The sequence below is a fragment of the Cucurbita pepo genome, chromosome 14 (genome assembly GCF_057944985.1).
Source record: "Cucurbita pepo subsp. pepo isolate OVF chromosome 14, ASM5794498v1, whole genome shotgun sequence".
NCBI classification, from domain to species: domain Eukaryota; kingdom Viridiplantae; phylum Streptophyta; class Magnoliopsida; order Cucurbitales; family Cucurbitaceae; genus Cucurbita; species Cucurbita pepo.
The window spans coordinates 4,976,783-5,002,500 of NC_141811.1; the positions used below are offsets into that span (position 1 = coordinate 4,976,783).

Consider the following 25,718-nt stretch of genomic DNA (forward strand, 5'->3'; position numbering starts at 1 on the left):
AGAGCACAAGCAAATAGTAATAAGAAAGAACTAAAATTTCTATTGCCTTGTCAAATACTTTTCACACAGTGGCAGAGAATTTGCTACTGCGTTCTGGAATGAAGTTTGATGTTACAACAATTAGAAAGCGTGTGTCACTATTCAACCCTAACCATTACAATCATTAATCCAACACTTACAACAATATTATGTACAGCCAGCCAACCAACCAAGGCACTACTTCAGACAAGTGATTCTAATTTAATAATAACAGCATTTTGTTAGGCAGGCATGGATATAATAAAACTATGAGTTTCTCGAGCAATCTAACCTGTTCATCCCCCTCTTTTCCAATCCATGAGCATTAACTTCCGTGTCTTTTGTTGACCCTCGCCAGCCTTGCACAAAAGAGTTGCTGGAGGAGGCATCATAGATGATGATTGTTTTATGGCACCTGCTGTCGAAGGTTTAGCTTCCGAAACCGAATCTCTAATGAACTTACTGGGTGACGATCTACTTGATCGGGGTGTAGTCCAATTCAATGGTCCTCTTTTACAATTGGTCTGAGCAACGTCTCTTCTGCTCTCCGTTGTTCCGAGCTTTGGCTTCTTCGAGGGATGAGCATGATGGCCTTCGTTCTTGATCGAATTGTTGGACCACAATCCATATGTTGTAGGTGTGGTATATAATTCTTCAGTTTCCTCTGATTTCAACTTGCGAGCTCTCATGGACTTTTGTGATGCCTTTTTTGGCCACCTTACCATCCCATCTATGTTTTGCCTCAATGCAGCAGAAGTTGCAATATCGTACAGAGTTTGAGCAGCAGCCATTACTCTTGGACACTGCTGCTCTGTAGAGAAGCAATATCAATAACACAGCTATCAAATATACAAAGTATCACACAGATAAGAAAGTTGAAATTCATACCATTTGCCTCGTTATTCATCTTCCCTCGAGATTCTGTAATTAGACCAAAAACAGCGTCACGATTTAAGTAAAATGAACGATAATAGCAGAACGGTTCCAAGGTGAATATTGTATCTCAATTACGCGGTATAAATGCCTTCCAATAAATCCTTACCCACAAGCACAGAGGAAGTTTTCGAACAAGTTGCAGAAGACAGGGAATCCCATCCACATTGATGAGGATTAACAGATATAGAGGACCTTCCATCATCAGGACCAACAACTCTCATTGTTGAAGGAAATAAACTTTGGTTAAAAGTCAACGATTCCAAGTCTTTCGTAAAACAATCAGCAGTAGCACTAGGTATATTGGAAAAGTTTCGAACTCGCCACCACCTACCAAGACACGTGGTCCTATTGGCAGAAAACTTGGATGATTCTGAATTTGCTTTAGAGTGCCCATTAAAAGAATGTGACCATGCAAATGGTTGCAACATAGCTCGCCGAGATTGTTGCTTTGCTGAACGTAAATCTGTTGCATTGTTTGAAGATACAGAGGACTTGCTAGCATCCTGGAGCAAAGAACTCAAGTCCTTTGGAATAGGAAGGCCCAATTTCATGAACATGTGATCAGGTTTGTATAATTTAAAATCAAGTGCATTGGTCAAAGGTTCAGAATTGTTGCAGGCATCTTCCACCTTCATGGAAAAACAAGCAACTTAATAAAAATAAATTTAAACCAACAAACACGATGATACAGTGAGTGTTTGGGGTTTGAGTGCAAGTGCACACAGCTACGGCTGACTAGAGAGATAAACAGTCAAATTCTTACGCACTGACCTTGTTTAATGAAGGTGAATCTGTTGCACTAAGTTCTTTTACATCAAAATTCACTTTTTCTTCCATGCTTGAAACAGAACTAACTAGACTTGTATCCGGTTTGCTGTTAGAACAACTATCTGACTCTGCCATATTTTGCGGGCGGACAGGCCATGGGAGCTGAAGAACAGAACAAGCTTTTCTAATTGACTGCAGAAAACATTCATTTACATTTGTGTCTTTTTTACCTTTGTCTTTACTTAAATTAGCACACTCATAACTACCATCAAGAATATCGTTCAGCGGTGGATCATCCGTAAGCTTTGTAAATTCACGAGCACCTGATTTCAGCCCGTATAATCCTGCATAAAATTTCATAAAGTCCGTAAGTAATTTTATGCTGTGTAATGCGAACTCAGATGAACACAAGTAGAAAACCGATGAGAAGCATTATTATAAACAAATTATAAAACAGTGGCTTGTTTCCTTATATCATAATCGTAGGTAACAACAACTAATGGATTTTAGCAGATAAACTCCTAGCAAAACTGAAAACAAGGTGAAGTTATGACCTATTAGTGATGGAGGAAAAAGAAAATCAAAGAAAGGTAAAGAGAAATTAGTTTCATTACAACACTCATAGGAACTGGGACGCAACGCATTTTTGTAGAGCACGATATACTGAAGCTACAACTCTTGTTGAAAGACAAAGTAAAATAGGTGAATTTAAGAGAGTCACGTTCTATCTTTAGATAGGTGGCCCGTTGCACTGTGGGATGTTGCATTCAAATGGCTTCTTCGTGTGATTATATCTTTCCAGGGATAACTTCATTAAAAGAATAAACTAACTCATATATTTACAAAAGTTATTGAAGTAACAAGCAAACCAACACATACTCATTAGAATTAGAACTGTCTTGATTTGGTTATACTTCAGTTGTCCCTCCATTTAGGTTCTGTGACAATAGTGACAAATTTTCCTCACAACAAACCAAGAATGTTTTTACCATTAGAAATTTAAAACATCTGCATTATCCAGTGGAGAACATCTTCAATACAAGTTATAACCAGATAATGCAAGTTTCTGAGCAAATTAATAAATAATTCACATGATATCATCATACCATGAAAACTGCTCCCTGCTGCAGCTGAGCCATTTCCAGCATTTGTAGAGAATGAATCAAACTTTGTCTTCAATGACACCTTGAGATTTCTCTTATCACCCCGCTTGCTGCTTAGGCTACTCTTCTGTTTCAACAGTTGAGTTTTCTCTGTTTTTTTGTGGGGTATACAATAAACTAGCTTCAGTAAATTCCTGATTTCCCATCAACTTACACAAGGAAAACATAGAAATCTAGTATAGAAAATGGAAAATGATATCCAATCTCAATCACATAAAGACAACAGATATTGCACATTATAAGCTTGCATGATAATACAGATTTATAAGGGTCAAATCACCATTGTACCACTAGTTTCTAAATACATAGTAAACAGAACATGAGCATAGAATGATTTCTTAACTTTACCAAACGAAAGCATATGGTACATTAGATTAGTCAATTAATAACATTACAAATTTGACCCGGAAATTCCCATATATCCTATAAATGAAATAACCACAAATGTTTTTCCAAATATCCTCCCTCTCTCACAAATTTACAATAAATGAAAGAATCACAACGTTCAAATAAAGGCAGGAAGAAGAAAAAACCACGACATGAACAAATGGAGAGAAAAGTTCACTGGATTGTCTAACATGGTCCTCTACTCATGCATCTTAAAAACAACCCACATATCATAATTTTAAACAACTGCGGGGGTGTACTTTTAAGTTTTAGATTTAATTCGTCCTACTTCTTCTGAGGATAGTACACACATCATAGGTTTGTTTACTTGTAGTTATGGCTAAGCGTTTGGATAGTTTTTTGCTTTATATTTTATTTTTAATCAGATTTTTGCAGCATAATCAACTCGTTTTAAAAATAAAAGTTATCATTTCCTATCTGAAATATGTAATAGATAAACTGCATGGGAAAAACACCGCCATTGGATATGAAAAGAATAATTTAACTAATAGCAAAGGATGAACATTTATATCATATTACCATGAGAGTTGCACTTTTTAAGGTATGATCCAAGCTTATCAGATACGTCATCAGCTCCACTTAAGAATAAAGGATCTTCCAATTGAACCACACGTGGCCTCTTAGAACATAAACTACTACTACCCCTTGACACCTTTAGCGGTTTACGTGGCTGTACTCCCGGACTTGAAGTGGACAAATGACTTCTTTTGTTCCTACTTTCAAAATCTTCAGATGTATTTTCACCATCCTTAAAAACCGCTCCATCAGGAACCTTATCTAAGGAAACAGGACCCAAATCATTGATAGAGCTCGTCCCATCTGAAATACCGACATTTATAGAACATTAGATCATTAAAATATGGAAAGTGATGAAAGAGAAATGACAGATAAAGGAGATGATGAGCCAGAGACTCGTGAACATAAATTCTATAAAAGTCATCTCGAAGTGAAATAGCATGGATTATATACGATCAAGAGTGAAAATATAACACTCACAAAGTCTAAATATTCTAAACATATGACGATCCTTTCACAGATGCAGTAGCCAGAGCCAGCTATCAACATCATTCATCTATAGAATAACTATAAAAAAGTTGCAAGCTTTTCATCAAATTTTCCAAATTCACCATATAGACCTTATTCCATAATCAGGATTTCAGCAGACAGATGCTATACACCATCCAGTGAACGAATAAAGAAAATAAAGACAATGTCTCTTCTCATACAAAATATTTGATATTTCTACTGGGACATCCCCGGAGAAGAATTTTCTCTTTATCATATTTCTCCTTCGAAGTAACAAAATACAAGCCCAAATGAATGCCATGTTTTGAGTAATCTGCATACTGAATCCCAAGTCAACCTCACTCCAAATCCACTGGAACGCATTTAATAAGACGAATCTTTCATGAATAATGACAGAGCAAAAAAGAGAGGATAAGACATCCTCCAAACGCCTAGGGTTCATATAAAGCACTTCAATTGGCAAAATCTTCCGGAACACATTTATTAAAAACTGGTAAAACGAAGTGGTGGCGGTCTTTATGGGGCTACAGAAACTCATCGGTTTTCAACAATAAGTGACTCAAATCTCTCTATAACTTTCATCCTCTTACATACAATTCGTTCATCCACAACCAATGCGTAAAACTCCAAGCACTAAATCCATTGCCATATCTTTCGAAAAACAATCAGCAGTCTCCAAAACCTCCGGTTATAGCCAATTCGAATGCACAAGGATGACTATGCCACCGCATGCAGGTAAAAACACGAAACCAGCAACAAATCTAAAATTAAACAGCAGTATTACTAAAAAAAATTACGATTATTCCACCTTTTTTACTACCGTACGAGCTGAAATGCTGAAATGAATAGCTAGGAGGGGCAGAACCGCGATCCGCCTCACACAACTCAACCTCCTCGATTGTTACCTCTGTTCTAACAGAGCCGTCTGGTCCCATGAGCTTCGACACCACCACATCAACCGGATAAGTCAATTCTAGAGCATACATAACCGAAGCCCTAGCTGAAAAGAGCTACAAACCGAAGTCGATTCACAACAGCCGCCAAACATCTCCAATGACTTCAAAACTCCATCGCCAGAAGACACCAATCTGAACACAGAGAAGAACATTTGAAGATCCTACTGGGGAGACTCGAATCGGAAAGTGAATCAAGAAAAGTGAATTAGGTGCGAGAACACGAAAGGAAAATAAGGGGAAACGGGAGTGTTTAGCATGTTGCGGCTATGCGTAGGAGAAATCAGAGTATTTTAGGGCACGAATTTGGGACAATGGTGAGTATATATAGTTTTCGGGAAAATGTGTGTCATTTTTTGGAAACGGACCATCGACGGTCGAATATTCCGTTCCGTTCTCCGTCAGTGGTCGTCCGCGAATACCCGCTTTGCGTGGAGACGGGTCTCCACTCTCGTTGTCTTTTACGGACCTTGACGTGGCATTATCCCAAATTATATAAGGATAAATTTGGCGTCCGCCCAATTATCATCCGCCACGTACCGCTACCTCGTCGATAATTATAAAAATATTCTAAATAAATCCCTCGGTGTCTTACTCGCTCGCGTACACCTGTTTTGTATAATTACGACAATATTCAATATTCTTTTAAATAAAGTAACCGTTTTTATTTACATTTAATTTTATTTAATTTTATTTATTTAGATGACTTTTTTAGTTAAATATTATAAAGAAAATATTTAAATCTTTGTCATCCTACTAAAATAATATATGTCTCTATACTTATTTTTTAGAGTATTTGTTTTATTTTCATGTGATATTTCTATATTATAATTTTAAAAAAATAATAATAAAAAGAAGAACTAAAAGTAAGAAAATCTTTTAGTTAATGTAATTACACGTGTTTTATCTATTAAAAAATGTGTATTGGGCCGGCTTGCAAGGTCCAATATATAATGGGCCGAGAAATTGGAGTTTGGGCCGTTTCTGGGATATTCAATTGCGATTTACGTGGCTCCATGTCAACTACATCCGGAGACACGTATTTCCGATTCAGTCAGTGTCAGCCTGCCACGGCCACCTAGCTCTGCCACCGTGTTGTCTCACATGGTGAGCTCAATCCGAGTGTGATTACGAGGTGATTTTTGTTAGATGAACACGACTCTCCACAATGGTTAATATTGTTCACTTTGAGCATAAGCTCTCATAGCTTTTGCTTCCCAAAAAGCCTCATACCAAAGAAATAGTATTCTTTGATTATAAATTCAAGGACTTTCATCCAACACATCCCCTCGAACAAAGTACGCCTCCCCTTAATCGAGACTCGACTTCTTTTTCTTTTTTGAGTCTTAGTCATTTTTACTATGCCTTCGAGGCTCATAATACTTTTGTTCGACATTTGAGGATTCTATTGACATGACTAGGTTTAGGGCATGGCTCTGATACCATGTTAGATTAACACAACTCTCCACAATTATATGATATTGTCCACTTCGAGCATAAGCTCTCATGGCTTTGCTTTGGGATTCCCTAAAATGTCTCATACCAATGGAGATAGTATTTATTGATTATAAACCCATGATCATTCCTTAAATTAGTCGATGTAAGACTTTCATCCAACAATTTTCTTTAGTTCACCATTTCATGAAGTGCCTGATTGTAGCGTGCATATGGCCTGGCACGCCTCTGTTGCACGGAGTCACCACCACAACTGTGTTGAGCCACCCTCCGACTCACTACACCGGCAGATCCGATGGCTAAATCATCCGGTGGAAATTATCAAATTTGATTTTGATTGATTTAAATGTCTTCATAGTACTATGACATGCTATGATTTGTTAGGACGTTCATTTTATAGACTTTGGAAAGTAAAAAAATAAGAGGTTATGTAGACCTTGAACCCCAATATGTCCAGATGGTTGATTTAGATATTAGAATTTGAGTACGCAGGTTATGTGAACCTTATGGACCTGAGACGGCTAGAAATGAACTCAAACTATGGAATTGACACTCTAGGACCTTGACTAAGCACACAGCTTAAGAAACATTTAATAAGAGAAAGCCTACAAGTAGATCACGGTTGATGATGGTAGCATGTAGAGCCGTGTGGCTAGTAGGAAGAACTTTTAGATCGAGCCATTTTCCTTTTTGTTATTTTAATATTATTTTCATATCCACAATTTTGAAACGTGTTATTTTGTAAACTATTTTGACGTAACTCCACCCAAGTGATTTTGTATTTTTAAATTAAAAAAAAAATTAAGTTTTACAATTTCCAATTCACATTCTCTTAAAAAAAAAAAAAAAAAAAAAAAAAAAAAAAAAAAAAAAAAAGGTCATTGAAAAAGAAAATCCTCCAAACCAGAAAAGAATTCGAATGGCAAATCCATAATAACTCCCCCCTCTGCAACTCCCTCCATTGGCTGTTCTTCTTCAACGGACGCCACAGACCTATCCAAACTCGTGTTTTCCGCCACAGACCTATCCAAACTCGTGTTTTCCGGCGCCGGAAACTTCTTCCTCGTGGTTCCGGCAAGGGCGTTACGGCGAGTAGGCTCAGTGTCACGGTCATGCCTGTCCAGGGCCTGTTGCCCATGGCCGCATGCCCATGACAAGCCAAACCCTTGTCATGTCTTTTCATTCTAGTGTTTTTCCCTTTGTAATTCTAGAGCGTATGACACCTCAAGAAAATCATGTCTAGGCCTGACAGAACTAAAATGGCCCAGAATGTACTATAGGGGGATATGACTAGTCGTCAACTTCTCCCTACCCAAGGTTATATATGCTAAGCCGTTGTTATCTTTCTCTTGCTTGCTTATATAACGTCTCTTTCTAAAATCTCTCTTTCAAAAATCTCTCTCTCTCCTCGTTTTCTAAAACCTTCTTTTAAAACCGAGGCTAGAGGCTCGACCGTACGTCGCTTGGCCGTAGGCGACGCAAGAACAAATTGGCTTAACTCACTTGTCGCTGGAAAGTGAGTGCCGCACAATCGCTAGTCCGCTGCCTTCGAAAGTGCGATTGTGTCAAGTGGTATCAGAGCTTTGTTAGCTCCGTAACGTCATATAGACCGAAATCATGTCGACGACAAAGTCGACACCCAAAGCACAAGCCGATCGGCTTACGCTAATAGAGGAGGAAATGCTGTTCCTCAAAGAAGTCCCTGACACCCTCCGTTTCCTGGAAACACGGGTGACCGAACTGAGTGAGAAAGTCGTCCAAGTCGACGCAATGGGCAACCGCCTAGACGGGTTGCCAATCGCAGAACTGTTGTTTCGAGTGACCTCGCTCGAAGAAAGAGTTGCTCCTACGAGCAGCCCAAAACCGTCTGATAGTCCGGATAGCTCTGTCGCACACAAAGAGGTACGTGGCGAAGAGTTCGACGTACTACAAAACACAATGATGAGTTTGTTCAATGGATTGGCTGATGAATTCAGATCAACAGTCGACGACCTCCAAGAAAGGATGTCCGCCATGAGCACTCGAATTGAAGTTACCATGAAAGCCGTGGAAGGTGTCACGGCTGGACAAACTAATGCAGGATCCAACAAACTAAGGTTCCCAGACCCTAGAGCCTTCAAAGGGAATCGGGACGCCAAAGAGTTGGAGAACTTCATCTTTGACGTCGAACAGTACTTCAAAGCCACAACGGCTTGTACCGACGACAAGAAGGTGACTGTAGCTGCGATGTATCTCGTAGACGACGCCAAACTGTGGTGGCGTACGAAGGTGCAAGACATCGAGGATGGATTGTGCACCATTGACTCATGGGAGGACCTCAAGAGAGAGTTGAGGGAACAATTCCTCCCCGAAAACGCAGGACACATAGCAATGGAGAAAATAGTAGCCCTAAAACACACTGGAAACATACGGGACTACGTCAGACAATTCTCAACCCTGATGCTGGATATCAGGGGTACAGCAGAGAAGGACAAGGTGTTCTTCTTTATAAATGGTCTACAACCGTGGGCCAAAACAAAGATACATGAGAACAGGGTCCAAACCCTAGCTGCCGCAATGGCCTGCGCCGAGAGACTCGTGGACTGTGGGAACGAAGCAGGATCCCAAAGAAGAGCGACACCAGCCCCAAACAATGGGGGCAAACCATACCGACCACCAGGCCATCGAAATGGAAGCCCCAACAGATCGAATGGATGGACGGATAGACCTCCTCAGAACAATCAAGCGGGGACATCTCGAGGGCCTTACCACCAAAAGAACCACCCGACGACGCCTTTGCAATGCATGCTATGTAAAGGCCCCCACAAGGTATCCTACTGTCCTCATCGGGCCTCTCTCACTGCACTCCAAGTGTCCATTCAAGAGAGCAATGAGGCAAGGGTCGAGACTTTGCTAGACAAGAAAGAAGATCACGACAACCCCCGAATGGGCGCACTCAAATTCTTGTCAGCCCTCCAACGGAAAGTCGAACCGAAGGAGATAATAGAGAAAGGGCTTATGTTCGTAGATGCCACCATAAACTCTCGACTGAGCAAGAGCACTCTGATAGACTCTGGAGACAGTACCTCTTAGGATCGCAGTTCGTAGTGAAGACGGATAACAGCGCCACTTGCCACTTCTTTGATCAACCAAAATTAACAGCAAAACAAGCCCGGTGGCAGGAGTCGTTGGCTGAATTCGACTTCAAGTTTGAACACAAAGCGGGAAAGAGTAATCAAGCAGCCGACGCGCTGAGTCGGAAGGGCGAACATGCGGCCCTGTGCATGTTAGCCCATATTCATTCAAGTAAGATCGACGGATCGATGCGCGACATCATCAAGGAACATTTACACAAAGACCCATCGGCCAAAGCCGTTGTCGAACTAGCTAAGGCTGGAAAGATACGGCAGTTTTGGGTTGAGGGGGACCTCCTAATAACCAAAGGAAACAGATTGTACGTCCCAAGAACGGGGGAACTGAGGAAGAAGCTCATTCAAGAATGTCACGACACCTTATGGGCCGGACACCCGGGATGGCAAAGAACATACGCCCTAATAAAGAAGGGGTACTTCTGGCCAAACATGCGAGACGACATCATGCAATACACCAAGACGTGCCTCATCTGCCAACAGGATAAGGTCGAGAAAGCCAAAGTCTCTGGACTCTTGGAACCTCTACCTGTGCCAACAAGACCCTGGGAAAGTGTATCTCTGGACTTCATAACACACCTCCCAAAAGTCGGGGAATATGACGCCATCTTGGTTATTGTGGACCGGTTCTCAAAATATGCGACGTTCATCCCCACTCCCAAACTATGTTCGGCGGAACTCACAGCCCAACTGTTTTTCAAACACGTTGTAAAGTTATGGGGCATTCCGTCGAGCATCATCAGTGACAGGGATGGCAGATTCATTGGGACATTCTGGACTGAGTTATTCGCTTTCTTGGGAACAACCTTGAACATCTCCTCGAGTTATCACCCTCAAACCGATGGACAGACAGAACGGTTCAACTGCTTGCTCGAAGAATACTTACGTCACTTCGTCGACGCTCGCCAAAAGAACTGGATACAATTGTTAGATGTCGCCCAATTTTGCTTCAATTGTCAAACAAGCTCGTCTACAGGGAAGAGTCCCTTTGAAATTGTAAGTGGACGACAACCGGCCTTACCCCATATTATTGATCATCCTTATGCAGGAAAAAACCCTCAAGCTCACAACTTTACAAGAGAATGGAAGCAGACGACAGATATAGCCCGAGCATATTTAGAGAAGGCTTCCAAGCATATGAAGAAATGGGCGGACAAGAAGCGTCGCCCCCTTCATTTCCGTGCAGGAGATCAAGTCCTTATCAAGCTGAGACCAGAACAGATCAGGTTTCGTAGCCGAAAGGACCAGAGATTAGTTCGTAAATACGAAGGCCCGGTTGAAGTCCTTAAAAAGATTGGGGCTACCTCCTACCGAGTTGCACTCCCCGCATGGATGAAAATTCACCCCGTCATTCATGTGAGCAACTTGAAGCCCTATCACCCTGATCCAGACGACGACCATCGAAATACAACCACAAGACCGAGCATCGATCTGAAACAAAAAGAAACAAAGGAAGTGGAAGAGATCCTAGCCGACAGGGTTAGGAAGATAGGAAGACCTGTACGGACGATTCGTGAATTCCTTGTCAAATGGAAGAATCTCCCTACAGAGGAAACAAGCTGGGAATGCGCCGAAGATCTGAACTCCGCCGCCACCCACATCGCAAGGTATGAAAGTAGTCGGTTGACGGGGACGTCAACCAATTAGGTGGGGGAGGATGTCACGGTCATGCCTGTCCAGGGCCTGTTGCCCATGGCCGCATGCCCATGACAAGCCAAACCCTTGTCATGTCTTTTCATTCTAGTGTTTTTCCCTTTGTAATTCTAGAGCGTATGACACCTCAAGAAAATCATGTCTAGGCCTGACAGAACTAAAATGGCCCAGAATGTACTATAGGGGGATATGACTAGTCGTCAACTTCTCCCTACCCAAGGTTATATATGCTAAGCCGTTGTTATCTTTCTCTTGCTTGCTTATATAACGTCTCTTTCTAAAATCTCTCTTTCAAAAATCTCTCTCTCTCCTCGTTTTCTAAAACCTTCTTTTAAAACCGAGGCTAGAGGCTCGACCGTACGTCGCTTGGCCGTAGGCGACGCAAGAACAAATTGGCTTAACTCACTTGTCGCTGGAAAGTGAGTGCCGCACAATCGCTAGTCCGCTGCCTTCGAAAGTGCGATTGTGTCACTCAGCGTGGTTGTGCTCAGCCGTGTAGGTGACAACGAAGGCGCCGGGATCGGAGAGGCTCCGTTCAACTTGCTTTCTAGCAGAGCATCCTTTGGAGGAGCTACATCGATAATAGCTTCTCGGATATGGCGACCCTTTAATCGGTTTCTGTACATATTTCCGCCATCCCCATGAATCCGAACACACCCCCTCTGCTTTCACCTCTTTCACGACTCTGTTTTGCCGACTTTTCTTGCTGATACCAAATCAAAACTCAGTCAAATCCTTCAAAAGATAAAATTTTGAATCTAAATTCGAATTACCCACCTCTGTTTCTGTTTAGTTGCAGCGATTTGGCTCTTCCGATGAAGCTTTTCCGGTTCCTTAAGCTCTCTGAGAAGACCAGAAATGGCGGCGGCAGAGGCAGAGGCAGAGTCATCGGAGCTCCCAAACAACCCTTCAAACTCATCATACACTGAACAAGAACTTAAAAGTTCATCTTTTTCGATCAAAAAAGAGAACAAATTTGGATCTTCCATGAGCGTTGCTGTTCTTGAAGGAGTAATTGATCCATTGCATCCTTTTACAATTGCTTGCAAATCCCAATCCTCCATGGGAGGCTGACTTTGAAAAGTTCAGAGCTTTGAGCAAATTTAATTTGCTCAAACTTTGTTTAAATAATTGGAGAAATGGGATCTTGTGAAATTGTTGTTTGGAGATTGTTTCACACTTTAATCTGTGTTTTCGTTGACTTTGTTAAATGTCAACGGGTTTAAAAAGTGTTTTTTTTCGTTTGATGTGTGAAGAGGAGAAATTAATTATTGTTTTTTTTTTAATATGATATTGATATAATCTTGTGTTATTTTCACACCTTTTTCTTTGATTTGTTTTTTTAATAATTATTGACGTTAAAAATTATATATATATAAAACTATGAGTATTAAAAAAAAAACGGGATCAACTCAACTTATATAGTTTATACTGTTTGAGTTGGATCATAAAATTATTTGATTGAATTAAATTCGGTATTGATTCATAAATCAAAATTTTATAGATGAAATAATCTATTAATCAATTATTAAATTGAGTTGAACAAACTTAAATTTATTATTAATTTTAAATATAAAACATTTGTTTTATTTTTATTTAATTTTATAATTATTTTCTTTTGATTATTTATTTTTTATGGGTTGAAATCTTAATTAAATACTTGAAAATAAATATATAATTTTTACTTTTTTTTTATAAAAAAAAAATAAAAATTTAAACAAAGTGTTAGACCGAACCCAACAATAAACTTTATGATTGTGTTGGGTCGGGTTTAAAAATTTACGACTCGAATATTGGGTTGAGTCTACAAAAAAAAAAAAAAAAAAAGTTTAAATCCGACTCAATTCAACTTAACACACAACCCCTAACAAGTAGCTTTAGTCTCTCATAAAAACATATCAAAGAAAAAAAATATGTAAGACTTTTTTTCTATATAAAATTATCGGTTAGTCCAAAGTCAAGAACACTGACACACTAGAGTTCAGGGTTTAGGATTTATACTTTGTAAGTCGTTACAATCAGGTCCTATATCATACCATTCAAACTCAAAATCTTTATCAACAACACGTCCTTACATCGACATCGACTAACAAAAAAGTCCCATCGAAACGAATCGTATCGATTGGGAGAGAGAGATCAACATCGTATAGGTCGCTGCGGGTTTGAGCCCCGTCAGTCCTCGAAGCAAACCATGGGGCGGTTCGTCCTATAGAAACCCACTCCCAAATCCCCAATCCTACTTTTCAAGAACCTACCTTAAAAGTCAAACTTCAATTTTTATTTTCTAAAAATAATTATTATAAATTTAAAATAAATAAATAAATAATTAATTAAATAAAGTCCTCTTTTGCAACTTGGCACCAGCCTTGCCCTAATCTATTGCAAAAAGGACTAAAACCTTTTAATCCCTAATTAACTCCATTTTATCTAATATTTTATTCCTAAATTTAATACGTTAGGTTAGACCTAAAATAATATCATTATTATTAAATTTAACCTAAGAATTTTCTTCCTAACAATGAATTTAGCCATTAAAATATAACAATATTATTTGGTTATTAATGTTTTTAATCATTTCATAGTTTTCCACACGTTAAAGATTATTCAATTAAATAATATAATAAATATCAACTGAAAAAAGGTTTAAGATATTTATACTATTTTAATAGATTTTATTTTATTTTTTTATTTTTTAAGATGACATCATGCTAACATCATTTCTAAATAACACCTTTATTATTTTATAATAAACAATAATATAAAATAGTATAAGTCAATCATTTTAAATTCATTAATCAAATCTAAAAATAAAAATAAAAAAACCAATATATTTATTTTAATCAAATTATATAATTGCTAAATATTAGATCTGTTAAAATTTATAAACGAGTATAAATAGCATAGCTCAATAAATAAAAACATCAATTGTGATTTTAAGGTTACGCTCGAGATCAAGCCATTGAAAAAAAAGGTGAAAAGGGTTTCGCGAGAAAGAGGAAATAAAAATAAAAATAGAAGAAATTAGGATCGACTTACGAGTCACAATCATATTATATAGTTTTAATTTTTGGGTTTTAGTGCATAGTATGGGCCATTTAATGTGACGTTTTATGAGAATATTTTCCCACGCGGAATGGGCAACTTGGACAAACGGTGGCTTTGAAATGGTCTTTCTTAATATATATATATATATATATATATATATATATATATATATATATATATATATATATATATTTAAAGTGATTTTGAGTTTAAATAAAACTAAATTATGTTATTTTTTTAAAAATATTAAACTCAATATTAATTAAGTTTCTATAATTAAAATTAAAATTAGAAAATAATGCACTTAATTTTTCATGTAAATCACTAAATTAGCTGAGTATAAATATTTATGGTTTTATTACTTATTTTTTAAATGACCTCCCAAATTCATATATGAAAAAACTATGAAATTCAATTAAATTTTAATCAAATGAACTATTCGATTTGGGCCCATGGGCTTGGCCTACTTTTCGATCAGTTTATTTCTGCCCAAGCCCACTTACATGGGCCCAATATAAAATGGTTTTTTTTTTTTTTTTTTTTTTTTTTTTTTTTTTTTACAATTTAAAAAGTTTTAATTTAGTCTCTTATATTTTAAAAAAAATGTTATATTCATTATGAAAATTAAGTTTGGCTTAAAATTTTAAAATATTGTTAAAAGAAAATAGAAAATACATTAATTTAAAAAACTAAATAATAGATACTACATTTAAATTATAAAATAGAAAATAGAAAATAGAAAATATTTTAAATATTTATTTATTTTTTTTTTTTTTATGAAAGAACTTAATAAGGAATGTAATAAGGCGTCGACGGGACCCCGTCCGGCCGTCCCTATGCACCTTGATGGCGCCAACAGTACAACCAATCTTTCACTCAGCGCTTCGTTTCCCCTTTCCATGGCTGTCCCCGCCCTCTTCTTCGTCTCTCCCACCGATCCCTTTTTCTTTCGCAGAAGAAATCTGTGTTGTATTTCGTCCTCTTCGCTGCCTTTCGTCTGTGTTGATCCGGACATGATCTTCACAAGTTGGAGCCTGGGTATCCTTTGATTATTGGGGGAAGAGGCTGTTGCGAGGCTCATTCCGATGGTAATTTCTTTGGTTCTTGGTTGTTCTTCTCTTTTTTGTTCTTGTTGGTTGCTCTGCTGCTGAAGAAATGGGGAAATTTTTACCAAATTAGTTGTGTGTATTTTTTTGCTTTGAATTATTAGCTCAGTTTTGTTGTTGATTTAGGGTGGTGTTCTTCTTCACTGTGTGGTTGATTGATGAAATTTTGAGTGCTTTGAGGCTTCCTGATCTTTCCAAGTTCAGATCCAAATGAAAGGGTGCTCCATCATCTGTTTTTACTCAAGAAGCTGTATATTGTTATGTGGTAGCAAATTCTTGCGTACTTACTAAATTTTGCTTTGTTTATATATGAATCATGTCCTCTTTGACTTCACTTGTTTAAATTGAGCCACTTGGTACACTGTACAGATGATCTATATGCTTGCATACTTGATGTCACGATATCTTTTATGCTTGCGTATTGCTCTCTTTAGAGAGTCCCTCAATAGCATAGTGGATAAACCAAGACACGTACTCTTTTCTGTTTGTTTTCTCAACTTTATTGGTTTATTTGATATGTATATGTCACATAAGAGTACTATTAAATTTATTAAAGAGATTTTATGAGTGTCGTGATTCATGTCGAGTTCTTCCTCAGGAGTGAAATAGTGCTTGTGTCAAATTGTATGCATCTCAAGAAATTGAGTACATTCATTATTTTTTTTGTTTCCGGTTGATACTGTGAGATCTCATATTGGTTGGAGAGGGGAATGAAACACTCCTTATAAGGGTGTGGAAACTTCTCTCTAGTGGACGCGTTTTAAAACCTTGAGAGGAAGCCCAAAATGGAAAGTCCAAAGAGAACAATATCTACTAGTGGTGGGTTTGGACTATTACAAATGGTGTTAGAGCCAGACATCGGACGGTGTGTCAGCAAGGACGTTGTCCCCTAAGGGGTTGGATTGTAAGATCCCACATTGGTTGGAGAGGGGAACGAAATATTCCATATTGTAAGATCCCACATTGGTTGGAGAGGGGAACAAAATATTCCGGATTGTAAGATCCCACATTGGTTGGAGAGGGGAACGAACTATTCCAGATTGTAAGATCCCACATTGGTTGGAGAGGGGAACGACATATTCCTTATAAGAGTGTGGAAACCCCTCCCTGGTGGAGGCGTTTCAAAATATTGAGGGGAATACCATAAGGGAAAGCCCAAACGAAATATTCCTTAAAAGCGTGTGGAACGGTGGGCTTGGACAATATTCCTTATAAACCTGTGGAAACCTCTCCCTAGTGGACGCATTTTAAAATCTTGAGGAGAAGCCCGGAAGAGAAAGCCCAAAGAGGACAATATTGGGCAATATCTGTCCGAGGTGGGCTTGGAATGTTACAAATGGTATTAGAGTCAGACACCAAGCAGTGTGCCAGCAAGGACGCTGGTCCCAAGGGAGTGGGTTATGGGGAACAAAACATTCTTTATAAGGGTGTGGAAACCTCGCTCTTACATGTACACTCTCTGATAGAAAATGTTCATTGTATTATTAAAAGAAAGTTCCGAGTCTACTAAGTGGACCTTAGATATAGTCTCATAACCAACTTCAATTGTACTGCATTAACTTGGACTGACCGTTCACTTGCATCTTCGTTCCATTATATCATTTTATGATTCCTCAGTATAGCTTAATCTTCTAGTTACGTAGAGAGGATAAGATTGTGCAACTGGTCATGTAGCTGATGAAGTGATGTTGGTTGGGGTGGGGGAGTTAAGACGTATATCAGTAATGGAAGAATAAGTTTATAATAGAATTAGGCACTATAGATTTTTGGATTCATATTAAACATATTCTTACCTGAGACATAGATGCTTGGCCACAACCAGTGTGCCCCTGCTTTCTAGATTGTCCTTCACTCAAATGTCAGGATAAGTAACTTGATCCACTGTTTCGTTTTGCAAATGCTTAGACAATGCATTGGAGGTTGTTGATCAAAGAATACTATCTTCATTGGTATGAGGCCATTTGGGGAAGCCCAAAGCAAAGTCACGAGAGATTATACTCAAAGTGGACAATATCATACCATTGTGGAGAGTCGTGTTCATCTAACATGGTATCAGAGTCATGTCCTAAACTTAGCCATGTCAATAAAATCCTCAAATGTCGAACAAAGGACTCCAAAAGAAAAAGGAGTCGAGCCTCAATTAAGGGGAGGCGTACTTTGTTCGAGGGGAGGTGTTAGATGAAAGTCCCACATTGACTAATTTAGGGAATGATCATGGGTTTATAATCAATGAATACTCTCTCCATTGGTGTGAGGCATTTTGGGGAAGCCCAAAGCAAAGCCATGAGAGCTTATGCTCAAAGTGGACAATATCATACCATTGTGGAGAGTCGTGTTCGTTTAACAGAGGTGATATTATATGGCCCTGGTGTAACTTATACACATCACAAACTCTTAAGGGGATGAATTCAAATCATGATGGTCATCTACCTAAGATTTAATATCCTTTAAGTTATCTCGGTAACTAAATGTAGTAGGTTTAGGGCAACTATCGTGTAAGAGTCATTGAGGTGCATGCAAGGTGGTCTAGACATTGTGAGATAACGTTCTTAAAGAGTCCTAAGGAAAGGGTAGTACCCCATGCTTTGTAGTTCTTCAATATTCGTTAAAGTAAAAGTTGAAGTTGTCGAGTTATGACGAAGTTCTTCACGTTTCCTTAAATATCAACCCGTGGACAAATAATGTGAAATGAGAAGAGAATAATAGGGGCATGAACTTTTGGACTTTCTGCTTGATACCATATTAAAGCATCAGTAAATTTGAAAATTTGTGCCTCTCCCATGAACATATGAGGCAGTTGAATCCATCTAGTTAACCGAAGTCGAAACGAATAGTTCGAATTCAGTACATTTTAGATTCAAAGTTCGATTAATCTGATTGGTGACAGTGACATGTTTGGTGTTATTTTTTATTGGTTCCTGGTGAGACTGATTTATGAAACTTGGATGCCACATTGAAACTTCAAAGGCCAAAGCTTAGCCCACACAGGGGAAGCTATCAGAACAAACCTCTCTGAGCTGCTGGGAGCTGACTCGTAAAGCGAAAACAGAAGCATTGCTGCTCATACAGAAGCCCAGCCCTGCCCTGCCCTGCTATTCCTCCCATTACTGCTGCTGTGTAAGTGTAATATAACAACAGTGTGCTCCATCTTAAGTGGAATGCGCGTTCTTGTAAATACTTTGAATTTTCCATAGTTTGCCTGCAAACGATTGTAAGTTGATTGTTGAATTAAACGTTTTAATCATTCAACAATATGCGAATGAAAATGAAAATGGTATGGTGGGAGAAAAATAGAAATTGCCTACAATCATTCCCTTGTTATTATTCTTCTGTTTCCTTCCTTGTTTTCATTCCGAGTGAGTCAACTTTTAATTGTATGTTTATTTTAATGTTGATTAAAACTTTTAGAGACTCTTTTTGTGAGATCCCACGTCGGTTGGGAAGAGAAACGAAACATTTCTTATAAGGGTATAGAAACCTCTCTCTAGTAGATGTGTTTCAAAACCGTGAGGTTGACAGTGATACGTAATGGTCTAAAGCGGACTATATATGTTAGTAGTAGCCTGGGCTGTTACAAATGGTATCAGAGCTAGACACCCGTCAGTGTGCCAGCAATGACGCTGGCTCTCTTGGATTGTGAGATCCCACATCAGCAGGGGAGGGAACCTTATAAGAGTGTAGAAACCTTTCTCTAGCATACACGTTTTAAATCCATGAAACTGACAGTGATACGTAACAGACCAAAACAAACAATATCTACTAGCAGTGACCTTGGGCTGTTACAAATGGTATTAGAGCTAACGGAGTGTCAGCAATGACGCTAGCCCCCAAGGGGCCGGATTGTGAGATTTCGCATTGGTTGGGGAGGGGAACTTTACAAGAGTGTGAAGCCCTTTCTCTAACATATGTGTTTTAAAATCGTGAAGTTGACAGTGATACGTAACGGGCCAAAGCGGACAATACCTGCTAACAGTAACATTGGTCTGTTACAAATAGTATTAGAGCTAAACACCAAACGGTGTGTCAGCAATGACGCTAGCCCCCAAAGGGGTGGATTGTGAGATCCCGCGTTAGGTAGGAAGGGGAACATTATAAGGTTGTAGAAACTTTTCTCTAGCATACGCGTTTCAAAACCGTGAAGGTAACAGCGATACATAACGGGCCAAAGCGAAGAATATCTGATAAACTTGGACAGTTACAGTTATGTTAAATGTGGTTGCATTTGGTTACTACATGGTCGGTTATCTTTTCGATCTTTTCAATAATTAAAAAAAAAAACAAACAAACAAAGTTTATTATAATGTTTTCAATATATCAAAAGCCTCTAATCATAAATCCCCTGCAGTCAATTTTTGTCCAATCCCACATTTTGTATTACCACTTTCCACATCATCATGTTGACGTGTCACCGACAAAATCTTCAAATGTCTCAATATACAATTAACCGACCATTATTATTATTACTATGCTTGACATAACTCGCCAAATATAATATATTTTAAAATATATATAATTTGTTTTATTTATTTATTAATATTTAAAAACTCAGACCAATACACTTTAAATTATTAACTTCTCGAGTATAGTTATATAAAATTTGACTTTATTTTAAAACATTTATTATTTTATTATTAAAATATGAAAATTTATTTAATTAAATATTGAAAGATGAAAAGATATGGTGAGGATTACACCAACAATTTTCTACATAACCTAATCATTATGTTCCGTTGTTTTTCACATTATTTGACCATTCATTTTATAAAAATAAATAAAGTTTTTACCGAATGTAAAATCAAGAAATTTATTTCGGACTGAATTTGGAATAGTTTCAACCATTTCCGATTCAAACCACTAATAAGTAAACGTTTCAACTATTTGATATTTTGATAAGTAAACGTTCCAATTTTTTTCAAAAAAACAGGTAAAAAGAGTCAACGAACAAAATTTCAATATTCCGATATCAATACTCGTATTTACACGACTTTATGATAAAATAGTAATTTTTTTCTTGACTTCGGACCGTATTGAAAACAATGAACTGAACCTGTTACTTTTTAATTAAACTATTTTCATATTGGAGGATGATAGTTAACTTAAATATAATTAAAATATTAAAAAATTATTTTTAGGTCAAAATTCAAGTTTTTTTTTAATTATTTATTTGTTTTTTTTTTGGCACTTCGAAATTAATCTAAAATGCATATTTGTTAATTTTTTAAATGATAAAATTATAATTAATATTATTGACAGCTCCATCCTATTATGATCCATTACTCTTTTATTATTATTATTATTATTATTTATTTTCTTTTCTTTTTAATATTCAATAATTCTCTCCACTTTCTTTAAATTTTTATATATTGTTTTATTATTAGGAATTTAATTTAAAAAATTATAATGAAAATTTAATACATATATCACTTAATATTAGTTTTTTTTTTTTTTTTTTTTTAATTTGACAATGGGTTGAGAGGAAAGATTTAAAAAATAATTAATAATAGACTATTTCTTTTAAACGTTTATTGTTATATCTAATAAATAATTTAATAAAGTTTGAAACTTTATTCAATAAATATTTTATCAACTAGAACTCTATTAAAATAATATTAATAAATAGAGTAAATCGGTTTAAAATCACATTTACGAGTCATATTAATAGTTAAAATTAAAAGTTGAATATTATATTACTTATCCACGGTACATGTTATATTAATAACTAAAATTTTATAAAATTCAAATATAAAATATTTACAAATTACAATACATCACTGACGCTGGTTTTAAAAAAAGTAAGATAGGGATTGAATTGTAACTGTATTTTTTAGTTCGTCGAATTGTTCTGACCCCAAAAAAATGTCAACCAACAAAATGAACAAAATTTTCGATTGTTTAGAAAGTCAACCCAACCCAAACCGGAAAAAAAAAATGTAATCAAACCCAATCCAAATTTTATGATTTGGGTTGTGTAGTTCGAATTGGTCGAGTTATCAAATCATATGAACATTTCTTATAAAAAGGGTGAAGGAGCTACCCGAAGTAAATATCGGGCAATCCAAATTTTAACGTGTATGTAAACATTCTAAACCAAGGCTTGACTTTTAATATTGTTTATTGCAACTTTACGTGGAATGGAACTTAACCAAACTCGGGCGTGACAACCTTTGTGTGTTTTTTTTTTTTTTTTTTTCTTGTCCAAAGTTTTTATTCTTCAACATTAGGCGTGGACGTAAGTCCTAATTATCCACCCACATGTTTAAAACACATTATATTCAAATTCTCATTTTTTTTCTCAATTTTAATTTAAATACCCAAAATAAAATTATTATTATTCATATATATTCCTTTCAAATAAACTTTTTAGTGAAAACCTTCCTTTTTCGATATAATTTATAGTGAAAAATTATAAACAATATTTCATAAACAAAAATATACTATAATAGTCATATAAATTAATTATTTATTTATTTTTAAATTGGGGTGGAGACGGTAAATATAATCTTGTGTTCATGGTTCAATTTAGCTAAACGAGAGAAATCTCTCTCCCGACTAACTTTTTTATTATCCATTTAAATAGAATTCTTTAAATAGGGGTAAAATAGACATTTCTCATTCTAATTAGAAAGTCAAATTAAAAAATATTTAATTTTTTTTTTCATAAATACTAATTATATCAACGTAGTGCACCTTATTTATTATAATTTGATCGTAATTTAAAATTTAAAAAAAAAACAACTTTTAATATTTAAGGATACAATTAATCAATTTTTTTTTAAAAAATGGAAAACTGACCTAATTTTTAAAATAATAATTTGTCGATTATTAAAGATAAAGTGGACGACTTTATAGCCATTCGATATTAATTAATTTTATATTATTTTTTTAATACAAAAATCATCATATTGGATATTCTCCACACGGGAGGATTACAAAAATACCTAAAAAGACAAAATTATTTCCTTTATTTATTTTTTTAATATTGTAATTTAAATATAAATTAGTAATTTTTAATTATTAAAAAAAAAACATCATCAGATAGGATATTCTCCACACGAGAGGATTAGAAAAATACATAAAACCCAAAATTATTTCATTTATTATTATTATTATTATTATTATTATTTCTTTTTAGTATTATAATTTAATTACGAACTAAATATCAACTAAATTTATTTCTTCATTGCTTTATAAAAACCAATTTTTAATTATTACAAATAATAACATACAATTATATACTATCGACGTAATTTATAAACAAATTAAAATATAATTAAATTTATTATGTCAAGAAGAAACATTTTGCATAAAATAAAATAAAAAACGTGAAATTAAGGGGACAAGAAAACATAAAGAAATTATTTAATAATTAATCACCGAATAATTTCTCAAATAATGGGGAACAGTCCCAAGAGCTGTATCCCAAAAATAAAAATAAATAAATAAATAAATAAATAAAATTAAAAACCTTCTGGCAAAAAGGGATACACCAACAAGAGATTCTATAATTAATGAATTTATTTATTTTATTTTATTTTATTTTTAAAATATATATAATTTATTTTTTTTTAATTTAATTAAAGTCAGATCTGCCAACTGGATAGTGTCCAGTCCAAGGCTTAAATTAAGACCCACGAACTCTTTTTTATTTATTTATTTATTTATTATTATTATTATTAGGACATTTCCCGCGTTTCTTATGGCTCCACTGCCTTAATAATTTAGGTCACCCCTATCAGATTCTCCCCCCATTCTATTATTCTATCTTACCCTATCCAATTCCTAAAATGTCGGTTCCGACGTTTCGTTTTATGTTTTATACGCATGATCTAACACGTGTATTATTGATATCAAGCGAGGATATTGTCTTTTATAATGTTTTGAACTGAGGACGGGGTTTTGGAGTTAGTTCACCCTCGCGAGATCACGACACTTTGTCCTGGTCATTGTAGCACATGTGTCGCCCAGGACATAAGAGGCATGATGACTTGACGTCATCCTCACCTTCCTCTGACTTATTACCGGTAGTCTGTTTAGGGTTCCAACCTCAACGGTTGGCAACTCAACATAAAGGTTGCGCTCGTTGGGGGTTTTTGTTATTTTTACGTTATATATATATATATATATATATGTACGGTTGTTGAGGTTAAAAGTTTAAAATTTTATTAGATAATTAATAAATTTATAATTTTGCCTAAAATAAAAAAATTTAATGTTTGATTTTGGATAATTAATGATTTAATTTGGCATTAACGAATTTCTTCGGAAAATCAAAATTTTATTTTTTTAGAAAAGTAATAATTGATAGTTTTAAAAAACTAAATAATTATTTTTTGTCTTTTACTATTTTTGACGTCACCCTCTCAAATCCTCACAATGAAATTAAATGTGTTTTTTTTTAAAACCAATTAAGTTCTATAAGTTCAAACTCATAACCTTAAATAAAAAAAATGGTAATTTGGGCATGTTTTTGCCTTGAAAAATATGTTGTAAATAAAGGTTGAGTTCAAATATGATTTTGATTCTTAAATTTTCTTTTTTCCTTAATTCTGGGACGCGTTAATTTTATTATCACTATAAACGTAACTAATAGGTTAAAGGTTCTAATCTCCTAACTTTTTATATAGTTGAACGGAAAGAAACCTTAGTCTCAATAGCCTATATAATTTGGCCAAGCTTCGATTACACTGTAAGATTCCACGTCAGTTAGAGAGAATAATGAATCGTTTCTTATAAATGTGTGGAAACCTCTATTTAGTATACACATTTCAAAACTATGAAGCTCACAGCAATACGTGATAATATCTACTAGTGGTGGGCTTGGACTGTGACAAATGATATTAGAGGTAGTCATCAGACAGTGCGAGGCACTGGTCGGAGTAGGGCTAGACCCTCTCCATAGTAGACGGGTTTTAAAATCGTGAGATTAACAGTGATACGTAACGGGCCAAAACTACAATATCTATTAGTGATGAGTTTTGGCTGTTACAAATAGTATCAAAGTCAGTCACTAAACAATGATCACACTAGTCAAAGTAGTAGGGCTAGACCCTCTCCATACTAGATTCATTTTAAAATCATGAGGCTGACAATGATAGGTAATAGGTCAAAGCGGACAATATTTACTGACAGTAGGCTTAGACTGTTACATACCCATTTCATGTCGGAGTGTAAGGATCAAAATAAAACTTTGAATACGGATATCGAATTATAATTGGAACATAAAAAAAAAAAAGAAAAAAAAAGAGGCAACAATTCTCACGCGCTGACGACGTGGATGATGTGCGTAATTTAAAGAGAAATTTCTTCATAGGTTCCACAAGGAAGAAAAACTCCAATTTGCAACGCTAAAGAGCTATAAATACTCGAAAAACACTCCTCAACTACCATTAACAAGCCTTCTCTCTAAGACAAGATATCAACTTTCTTCCACTACTTCAAAATGGTGCACCTCTCAACCAACACTGCTAGCAAACTCTTGTCCAAGTTGGCCCAAGGGAACGGCCATGGCGAGGATTCGCCATATTTTGATGGCTGGAAGGCTTATGACACTGACCCATTTCATCCAACAATGAATCCTCGTGGGGTTATTCAAATGGGTTTGGCTGAAAATCAGGTACCCACTTGGTTTTGATCTGAAATTTCACTCAAATTTCAAGTTTTTGGTGTTTTTGGTTGATGGGTTTTGTTCAAAATTGCAGCTTTCTTTTGAATTCGTGGAGAAATGGATCAAAAACAATCCAAAAGCTTCCATTTGTAGCGTTGAAGGAGTTCATGAGTTTAAAGACATAGCCAACTTCCAGGATTACCATGGATTGCCACAGTTTAGAAACGTATGTTTTAAACTAAATTAACTAAACTAATCTTAATTAATCAGACAGTTCAAATCCACAGCTATCGAGTATTGTCTTATTTGGACTTTTCCTTTCGAACTGCGTATTCTAAGGAGATGTTTCTACACCATTATAAAAGAGTGTTTCGTTCTACTCCCAACAACGATATGGGATCTCACAGTTACTGAATTTTCACAGGCTGTGGCGAATTTCATGGCGAAAGTGAGAG

At 36.1% G+C, this 25,718-nt stretch overlaps 3 protein-coding genes and 1 long non-coding RNA gene across 4 annotated transcripts in view; 2 read left to right on the forward strand and 2 right to left on the reverse strand.

Annotated features, from left to right (window-relative positions):
* Positions 1 to 17: 17 nt before the first annotated feature.
* On the reverse strand, positions 18 to 5,574 carry LOC111810631 (uncharacterized). Its single transcript, XM_023697364.2, has 7 exons — positions 5,128 to 5,574; positions 3,813 to 4,112; positions 2,829 to 2,975; positions 1,726 to 2,066; positions 1,061 to 1,583; positions 907 to 939; positions 18 to 829 (listed from the first exon to the last, which is right to left on the reverse strand). Exons 1-7 carry the CDS (start codon positions 5,303 to 5,305, stop codon positions 315 to 317), a joined length of 2,037 nt encoding a protein of 678 aa, XP_023553132.2. The 5' UTR covers positions 5,306 to 5,574; the 3' UTR covers positions 18 to 314.
* Positions 5,575 to 7,591: 2,017 nt separating this feature from the next.
* On the reverse strand, positions 7,592 to 12,668 carry LOC111810405 (WRKY transcription factor 22-like). Its single transcript, XM_087117227.1, has 4 exons — positions 12,286 to 12,668; positions 11,980 to 12,214; positions 7,751 to 7,824; positions 7,592 to 7,720 (listed from the first exon to the last, which is right to left on the reverse strand). The coding sequence occupies exons 1-4, from the start codon at positions 12,570 to 12,572 to the stop codon at positions 7,606 to 7,608; spliced, it is 711 nt and encodes a 236-aa protein (XP_086973353.1). The 5' UTR covers positions 12,573 to 12,668; the 3' UTR covers positions 7,592 to 7,605.
* A 2,898-nt stretch (positions 12,669 to 15,566) lies between these two features.
* On the forward strand, positions 15,567 to 19,040 carry LOC111809751 (uncharacterized). The gene is made up of 3 exons (XR_002817297.2): positions 15,567 to 15,641; positions 15,786 to 15,909; positions 18,627 to 19,040. It is a non-coding gene; the product is annotated as an uncharacterized LOC111809751 (long non-coding RNA).
* A 6,025-nt stretch (positions 19,041 to 25,065) lies between these two features.
* The window catches only part of LOC111810625 (1-aminocyclopropane-1-carboxylate synthase-like), a 2,297-nt gene continuing 1,644 nt past the window's right edge, over positions 25,066 to 25,718 (forward strand). The window contains exons 1-3 of the mRNA XM_023697357.2: positions 25,066 to 25,272; positions 25,358 to 25,489; positions 25,688 to 25,718. The exon at positions 25,688 to 25,718 is cut by the window's right edge and continues 130 nt beyond it. Of these exons, the coding sequence (XP_023553125.2) occupies positions 25,099 to 25,272; positions 25,358 to 25,489; positions 25,688 to 25,718 (337 nt within the window). The 5' untranslated portion in view covers positions 25,066 to 25,098. The remainder of the gene's footprint in view (positions 25,273 to 25,357; positions 25,490 to 25,687) is intronic.

Coding starts and splice junctions, on each gene's coding strand:
- LOC111810631 (XM_023697364.2), bottom strand. CDS start 5,305: ATGTATGCTCTAGAATTGACTTATCCGGTTGATGTGGTGGTGTCGAAG. Junction 2,976..3,812: donor TAAAAAGTGCAACTCTCATG/GTAATATGATAT, acceptor ACAAAAAAACAG/AGAAAACTCAACTGTTGAAA. Junction 1,584..1,725: donor ATTCACCTTCATTAAACAAG/GTCAGTGCGTAA, acceptor TTTTCCATGAAG/GTGGAAGATGCCTGCAACAA.
- LOC111810405 (XM_087117227.1), bottom strand. CDS start 12,572: ATGGAGGATTGGGATTTGCAAGCAATTGTAAAAGGATGCAATGGATCA. Junction 12,215..12,285: donor GCAACTAAACAGAAACAGAG/GTGGGTAATTCG, acceptor ATTTGGTATCAG/CAAGAAAAGTCGGCAAAACA. Junction 7,825..11,979: donor CTGAGCACAACCACGCTGAG/TGACACAATCGC, acceptor CGTGACACTGAG/CCTACTCGCCGTAACGCCCT.